The sequence below is a fragment of the Argiope bruennichi genome, chromosome X1 (assembly GCF_947563725.1).
Source record: "Argiope bruennichi chromosome X1, qqArgBrue1.1, whole genome shotgun sequence".
Taxonomy (NCBI): Eukaryota; Metazoa; Arthropoda; class Arachnida; order Araneae; family Araneidae; genus Argiope; species Argiope bruennichi.
The window spans coordinates 126,890,074-126,899,153 of record NC_079162.1 but is presented as its reverse complement, the minus strand read 5'-3'; the positions used below and the strand labels follow the sequence as shown (position 1 = coordinate 126,899,153).

The 9,080-nt window shown below is 26.5% G+C and overlaps 1 protein-coding gene across 1 annotated transcript; it reads right to left on the bottom strand.

Annotated features, from left to right (window-relative positions):
• Window positions 1-460: 460 nt before the first annotated feature.
• On the bottom strand, window positions 461-8,882 carry LOC129959005 (probable RNA-binding protein 18). The gene is made up of 2 exons (XM_056071769.1): window positions 7,950-8,882; window positions 461-4,119 (listed from the first exon to the last, which is right to left on the bottom strand). Exon 1 carries the CDS (start codon window positions 8,684-8,686, stop codon window positions 8,087-8,089), a length of 600 nt encoding a protein of 199 aa, XP_055927744.1. The 5' UTR covers window positions 8,687-8,882; the 3' UTR covers window positions 461-4,119; window positions 7,950-8,086.
• Between the last annotated feature and the right edge of the window lie 198 nt (window positions 8,883-9,080).

Genomic DNA, 9,080 nt, shown 5'->3' with positions numbered 1-9,080 from the left:
TTAACTTCATATTCTTACAAATATGACAAATTTTTCAAAAAGATGAATATACAAAAATGTAATGCAATATATGTATTCTTAAAAATAAGATTGTTATGCCCTGAAAATAGTATTCTAGAACAAAAATGCAAGAGAATTTTTTTGTAATCGAAAATAATTAAATAAATTCATCATTTCCTAGAAAAATTAAAAATTTATATCCCCTCTAGCCTTTTTAGGACTAGTACACCTTTCCATAAGAGAAAATGACATTTTCAACTTGCACTTTATTACAGCTTTACGGATATTTGAAGAAATGGAAAAGAAATTTAAGAATTATCAATTCAATAAACACTTTATCTGATTTTAAATTAATAAAAATGATATATTTGATGATAGTTTGCGAACGTAGAGTAAGTGGAGGTAATTTATACATTTTGATTCAAGAGGACTAAAAAAATTCGACATTTCACGACCAAAATTTAATTTATTTACAATACTTATACATAAACATGATACAATGAACACATTAACAGTTCAGAAAGCTCAGTTCCTCTCTGTAAAGCCATTTATTAATCTTAAATGTCATATGAAAACATACTTCTAAAAGGTTTTGCAGGAAGCAAAATAGCCACAAACAAGATAGAAGCAATCACATTTAAAATTCACTCAACATTCAAAATAGTTTTATCACACATTTTAACCTAAAACTTTAAGCATAAAAAATCTTCAATTCACTAAAAAAAAAAAAAAAAAAAATTGTATAATGAAGTGTGACCAGAAAATAACTGGACTGATGTTTTAAAACTCCTCCAACTACAATTTAGTGCTCACTTCCTCAATCTCTAAATTGTTCCAAACTAAATTAATGTGGTTTAAAGAATTGTTTCATATCACTTTCTGAAAATCTTTTCATCATCTTCATTGCTTTTAATTTCACAGCACCTACAGTCACAAACCAAGTTTGTCTTAATAATAATAATTAAAAAACATATTCATTAACAAAATAAAAAAAAACATTTATTCCTAGAAATTTAATTAAACATTTTTATTATTCAAAATAATCTTATTTAAAAGAAATTAGATAGGCATTTTAATTTGATTACTTAAATCAATAATTATTGATAATTATATTCCATTTTCCAATTACCTATTTTCAATTTCATTATAGTTATGGAAAGTTTGTTTATTAAAATGAATCTCTAGCTCTACTTCAAGGCAATTTGAAAGTTTGTGAGAAATAACAAACCTGGAAACTGTGCATAAGAAAGTTTTTTCAGAGACTATTTACTATAAGCAATGCCTATTTAAATCAGTAAAAAGTTGGAGAAAATCATAGGATTCACTGGAAAATATATTTTAGACAATATTATGAGAATTTACCAAAAAAGCATTTATTTATCTGGTGTCATTTTGAACCACTTAAGAAAAACTACAATGGGAAAACTCCAAATTTTGATCTGTTGGAGGAAAAAACTCGGAATTTGTCCTCAAATCTACTAATTTTAGTTAAAGCACTGGACTTTATCATTGGAACAAATGAAGAGAATTTCACATTAATACACAGTTCCTGACATTTATTCAATTACTTTTAACAAATGTTACAATAGAATTGAGCAATGTGACAGGTTGAAACTTGAGCAGATAATTGATGGGGGAGGGGCATGTAACACAATCATGCACTGTTTGTCTTCAACTTACTAACAATTTTTTTGTAATACAAAAGATCGGATTATTTTCTAGTCACACATTTTATATCTCAGAAGTATTCATGTTAATTTTTAAGCCTTAGTACTCAAACACATATTAAAGACTCAAATTCTACAAGTATATCAGCCCAATATCAATGAAATACATATAAAGCAATACAAACACACTTGTAGAAGATACAACCAAAACAGTAATATTACTTCTAATAGTTCAGAACAGCTTTCAATACAATAAATAACTGAAGTGACAAACTACTATACAACTTCTCTTTTGATGAGAAATCAGTCAAATTCCCATTAAATCACATCAACATCTTGCTTGGTATGAAGCTTCATCTCACTAATATCAAGAAAGTGTCTTCAACTGTATAAAAACATGCCTCTATTTATTTATTTTTTCAGGGAAGTGGTTTGTGAACGTGTGTCTAAGGCATCTTGGTTTTAAGGGAGAAGTCAACAATATAAAAGTTAAAAAAAAAACTCTTAATTTTCTTATGGACTTATAAATTTGAGAAAAAAATATAAGGGAACAGGTTCAATTAGCAATATACTATTAATAAATATCTCACAAAGAACCACAGATAAAAGAAACATTTGCAGCTGCTTTTGTAGTAGCTAAATAAGTGTCTCTCAAACAGAAATTTTGAGAAAATCTAAAAGAAAAGTAAAAAGGGTTCTATTTTCATCATTTTGTATAGCGATAAGCTAATTTTTATATTTCAAATGAAATTGAACAACAAAATACACATTACATGGTTTGATAATAACATTCTGTAGGTCATCACATGAACACAGTCTAAGATGTATCATCGCTTGATGTAGAATTTAGAAGAACTAAACCTTAGCTTATTTCTTCTTTCATAAGATTATAACAAATTATGCATATCTGAACATTATTTGCTACAAAACAGCACTAGTATCCAAAATAAAGATGGTGTTTTTTTTTTTTTTACTTACACAATGTCAACAGAATGGTGCTGGGTCAGATTTTATGCACAAATTTCCATCATCAGTTCAAAAAGACATCAGTAAATAACAGAATACCCAAAATCAAATCTAAGGAACACCATTCTGTGTAAACTTGACACTTCTGGGTTACTTGAATTCAATGATTTAAGCAGAGAAGATGTAACATACTACACAGGAACATACAAATCACAGCATATAACATTTAGCATTATTTTGCTCAGAAGGGGTGATGTGGCTATAATATTTGTACAAAAGACAGGTTAACAAATCACAGTCAGTCTAATTTTTTTATATTTTCTGATCAGACCCTGTGTATAAATAGGATCTGTAGTATTACAATGTAAAAAATATTACAGCATGTAATTCAACAATTTAAGTAGAGAAGATTCAACTTATTACACAGGAACATAAAAAAATAATAAAAGTAAAATAAACTGCATTTATTCAATGTAAAGAAAATAATATTTAAAACAAAGATTTAGATATGAATAGATGCATACAAAATTTTAGAATTAGGAGAAAATGTATATAACCAGTAGAAATGGTCTTCCCAAAACTTCTCACATACTCTCTAATAAAGGTGAATTCTGTGTTTTAAATACATCCCCCTCCCAAACTTATTGAGACCAAGGTTTGATACAGAATACAATTGAAGTCACCAAATCATATACCAAATGTGATAAATTGAAGTCATTATATTTTTGAGTGACTATGTTAACATGTTTCTGAAAGAACAGACTGACAGACGGCTAACAACCCTTTGTTGGCTTTGATTCAAAATTTGATAGGTGTCTACACTATAGATTTTAAATCTGTGTACCAAAATTGATCCATCTAGCTCTCTTCCTTTTGTAGTTATTGTGTTATATTCAAATAATCAGACACACAGACTTCCTCTAAATAGATTTTGTTCAAAATTTGATAGAAATCTATAAATTTAGGTAAAAACAATATACAAAATTTCATCCATCTAGTTCAAACTCTTTTGAGCTATTTTTTTACAGACAGATAGAAATTTTTCAAAAACATGTTTCTTGAACTCAAGGAGGTCTAATTTGAGGAGATTTGTCAAAATCTCATTTTAACAATTACAATACTTTCCCTGTTCTTCATATACAAGAAGGTAAAAATTATAATATTGTTCTCTTATATGTAAATAATCCAGAAGATGGTACAGCTATAATTAAAAGAACCTTTTTATTAAAAGTTTCTCTGATCATTGGATGTTTAAAGTTTTATATTAAAAAAACAAATAAAATTAAAATATTTACTTTCATATGGTACAAATGAAATAATACATAACTTCAGCTAATACAAAATGTAAAAATTTTTTTTAAATAGACCTTTCTTTTTTAAGATTTCAATCTGAAGCTTGCAGACATACAAATATTGGCAGTTCATTTGCACAAGCATTGAAACAATTGTATGGCGCAATACCAAAATTGATATTCTTGGTACTGATCTGAAATAAGAGTGAAATGACATAATAGTAAAAGTGGATTAAAAAAAACTGATTAAGACAAATATTCACATCACATTTTAGGTATAAAAATATATATAAAATTTTGTAGTAATTTACTAGAGGAAGAAAACACTTCAGTTTTTTAAAATAGAAGAATCAGAGCAAAATTCAGAGAAAAAATTCAGTCTACTGATTGCCAATACAACAATCTTTGCAATTCCATCTGATACCAGAATTTCTACTATTAAATTATGATTATTAGGCAATCCAGAGAGATTTATTGAATTAACTTTTTACATGTTTATTATAATTTCCTGAGTTTGATCTTTTCACTGCTGTTTCAATAGTCTACAGTTTATAACTTATAAAGGTGCTGGATCTTGAAATGTGCATTTCTAATTTGCTTGTATCACAAAAATCTTCACCACTAACAATGAAGTCATAGTATGTGAAAAAAAATATATATAAATCACAGGCTAAGACACAAAAATATTCAACAAATTAATTCATACAAGAGGGAAAGGTAAACAGATAGTAGTTAAATTATTAGAAATTAATATAATTATCCAAAACATATTTGACTAGATTAAACAAATTTATTTTTTAATGAACAAATTATAGCTTACTAACTTTTATAATAATTAAAAACAAAAGTCAAAAAGTATCTAGTGGAGAGGGTAATTAATGCACAGTGTTGTTAGATCAGAGAGACCTGGCTTGATTTCTAGCTAAGGCACAGATACTACATATGAGACAAAAATCAAAACAGAAATGTCTAGTAATAAAGTAGAGTGGTGCTCTTCTTGCTAAAATGAACGCAGGCAAAATAATAACCTTTCTGACTCTGTTTACCTATCAGCAATTGCTATTTGATTAAACCCTATAAACTAATCAACAATAAGAAAGAAAAAAATGTCAAACAAATCCTCTTAGTTACAAAGATGTCTTGGTGACTACGTTACAGTTTGCATTACAGATTAAATAAAATTAAATTCTGCACATTTCATAAAAATATTTAATAGAGAAATATTCTGTTATTATGACATATAATCTGAATTTACAGCATTGCATATAAAAACTTGAAAGCATCTTCTTTTTCTTTTGCTTGTATGACTAAAGAGAAAATATTTGATAAAATGCACTAAAGATTCTGTTGTGCTTAACAAATAATAAAAAGCATCAATTATGTTTTTTAAAGAAAGGAAAAATCTTCCGAGAAAAACGATAGTACATCGATAAATTTTCTCATACGTATATATTTGAAATGAAATAATAAATAAATTAATAAACAATAACTAAAAAGAAGACTACCAAAATAAAATTTTTTAAGTACACAGACTAGTGAGGATAATCCTATAATAAAATTTCCAAATACTATATTGTAAATGAATGTTTTGTAATTAATATACATATATGAAAGGAAATGGGAAGGTAGTAAACAGCTTTTTTTTTTTTTTGGTGGCAAACCAATAAACTAAGCAGCATTTAAACTATTGAAAATTAAAGAGAATGGACATTATTGCCAACAATGTACAAATAAAACTAATAAGTTTGTTATACTTGACTAGAACAGCTAAATTACTAGAAGCGTGTTTGATTGCAATCATATACTCAAATTATCATTAAAAATTTGAGAAACAAAATTAAAAATAAATATTTCAAGTATAATTTAAAACATATTCTACTTTTTTTCAAAAATACAGCTTAATGTAAGAAATGTACCAAATTTATTGAAATAAAATTGGATATACATAAAATAGCAAAGCATTTATTTAATAAAAATGCCTACAGATGATGCAAAAGTACTACTATAAAAATGACTACCAAGTTAAAAGAAAAAATTGATCCCCTCCTCTCCTGCGAACAGATTTTAATATGCATTTTGAGCTTTGAAACTAATTAGATCTGAAACTGTTAATTTAATCTATCAATTGTCAAAATTTTAAATTTAATTAAATGTCATTTAAAACATTTACAACCCCAATAAAGAATTTCAGCAGAGATATAAATCTGATGTAAAATATTTTGACTTAAAAAATTCCCTGAAAAATTAACTGAATATGACAATGTACGTGTGAAAATAAACTTAATGTTCTTACTGTTATTTGTACAAACACTTCACTAATTTAATCGAAACTATTGATGAGAAACAATTATATGACTGGTTTATGTATTTTTAATATGGAACATATTCAAAATTAATAATAACTGTTCATATCTATAAAATAATGAACTTTTTTAAATTTAAGACAATAAAGGAAAAAGCAAGAAATTTTAGAAATAACACATACACACACAAATGGAAACAAAATTTTTAAAGAGAACAATTCAACAAACTAGAGCAGCAGTATATACCAATCTAATTTAAACATGGTTTAAATGAAACATAATTAAAATGTACTAGTACTCAAAACTTTTGATTTCATAAATTTATATAAATAAATCAAGTCTTAATATTAGTAAACAAAGCAATTTTTATCATATGAAATTCACAAAATATTTTAACATTTCACTTCCAATTTTCATATTCGTATATCCTTCTATTAGTTCAATTATTTATATATTATCCTTTTTTTAAGTTCAAATTATATTAAAGTCATGATAATCAGTTCTTTAATCAAAACTTAATTTTGAAAAACTTGTCTTTCATGAATTCAGCTTTAATTTTTAATATTATAATAATCGTAACTTTTTTTTGGAAAATTTCTGCTTAAATTTACATCTAAAAATCTGGAATATTGCATATCTTGCTCAATTTTCTTTGTGAATGTATAATTAGAGGAATTTTATTAATTCTAATCACAGGTATTATGCAGATTATTATTATACTTTTAAAATGAAAGTACTGAATGCAAAATGTAATAATTACTGTTGTAACATAAGAACTACAACATTTTAGGTCTTGAAGATACAAATTAATATTAAATCTTTTCAATTATAATTTTTATTAAAAATAAACATTATTACTAAAAATAATTTTATATCTAAAATAAATATTTTCAAATATATATTTTTAGATGACTATTAAAAATGAATGAATTCAATACTTAGGGAAAATGTTGTATTATGAAACAAAAATTTGTAATTAATGTCATCATCAATCGTTAGAAAAGAGATCAAGACTTTAAAAGTACTTTTTTTGATAAACAAGATGAATTATTAGAATATTTAATTAATTTAAATGCAATTCAAATCTATGATATTTATGGATAAATATACAAGTACATAATTTAATAAATATATAAGTACATATTTTATTAAATAATATTAAATTCATTTTTAACACCTTTACAACATAAGGGACTTTAGCAAATTATTTTAATTTCTCATGATTATGAATTTTTGAATGAATAATCACTGCTTTTACAAAATAAAAATGCATAATTTTCACACATAAATTTTACTTCTAACACATTGAAGGATACTTCAGAAGGTTTTATTTCAATTTGTGCTTTGAACAGTTATATGCCTTTCCTTTTAAGAATGTTTCATACAGAGTAATGAGGACTGGAATCTTTACAATACATGATAAAAAAAAATGAGTACACAATTTTGATCGAAATTAAAAATTTGCTTACAATGGAGTAAACACAATTTCTGTTTTGCATCTTATTGCTAACAAGATGAAAATTAAAGTATGCTATTGTCTTTATCAAATAACGAATGTTTGATTACATCACATTTACTTTAATGTCACAATATAATAAAGTTCAGTATTAAATATCTTGTATAAATATCAATAAGTTATAATTATGATATATATAAGGCGAAAATATTCATATTTAGGGTCATTATTTCTGCCACCAAATTTACAATTTTTAAAGACATACCTTTTCTATTCGTAAAAATGTCTTCAAATCACAAGTTTTTGGTTGTCCTAAGATAAACGACTTTTCATTAACACAAAGGAGAAAGTAAGCCAATAATACATCAGCAAATGCAGCTAGGCACATTGAATTCATGCATGTCATCTTCGGTAACATTTTTGCTGTTTCTTCTCATGCAGATTATAAGGTGCATTTCGTACTTTACGGGGTACTTGGATATCACTTTTGTTTATTAAAACAGGTTCAACTGTGCAAACTCTAGTAGCTGATAAACACATTTCTAATTCTTTTTCACGCTGGTCTTTCATGGCTTTTAATTTGGCTTCAATAGCCATTATTTGACTAGTAGGATTTTTTGTCTGCTTTGTTTCTTCAGGTGTCTTACTTAATACTGTTGGTTTTTTCATTCCAGTAAATGATTCTGAAGGTGCAGTATGTGCCCATCTGACAACCAAATTTTTTCCAAGGGCTTGTTTCCCATTCAATGCCGCCAATGCGTTCTCCGCTTGCTCTCTTGTTTCATAAGTTACAAAACTATAGCCTCTGGGTTGTCCTTTTAAAGCTCCAGATTTATGGAAAAGAAAATCAAATTTTTTAATTTTTCCATACTTCTGCACAATTTTTAATAGATGGTACTCCGTCAAACGGCTGTCAATATTTCCAATCCAAAGTCTCTTTTCATCTGCCTCAGGTGGCGGAGGTGGATCTAGAGGTAAAGGAATACTTGGTTCGATAGACATACTGGGAACTTTAAACCATAACTATCTCACGGATACGTAGTACTTCAAAAAGCTTATTGGTACATTCTCTCTAAATCCATTTCTTCTAGAATCAATTATTAACTACGATGAAATCATCCTTCGAAATTTTTCTTGAATTTAATACCAAATGAAAACAAATCATGAAATGAATCAAAATCACCACCGCAACTTTAACTTGTTGTTGCCAAGTTATCTAATTTAAGCTAATGTGATTAAATTTAAACTGGACTACTGTCGCACAAGAGCTATTACATGTGACTTCATAATTACCGATAATAGCAACATTATTTAATTGTTCATAAGTAACTCACATAAAAATCATTTGTCTTTAAATATAGTTATATTTATCATTCAACATTGTCATACATAATTG

Excerpts from the sequence above, each read along its gene's own strand:
- LOC129959005 (XM_056071769.1), bottom strand. The coding sequence starts at position 8,686 with ATGTCTATCGAACCAAGTATTCCTTTACCTCTAGATCCACCTCCGCCA.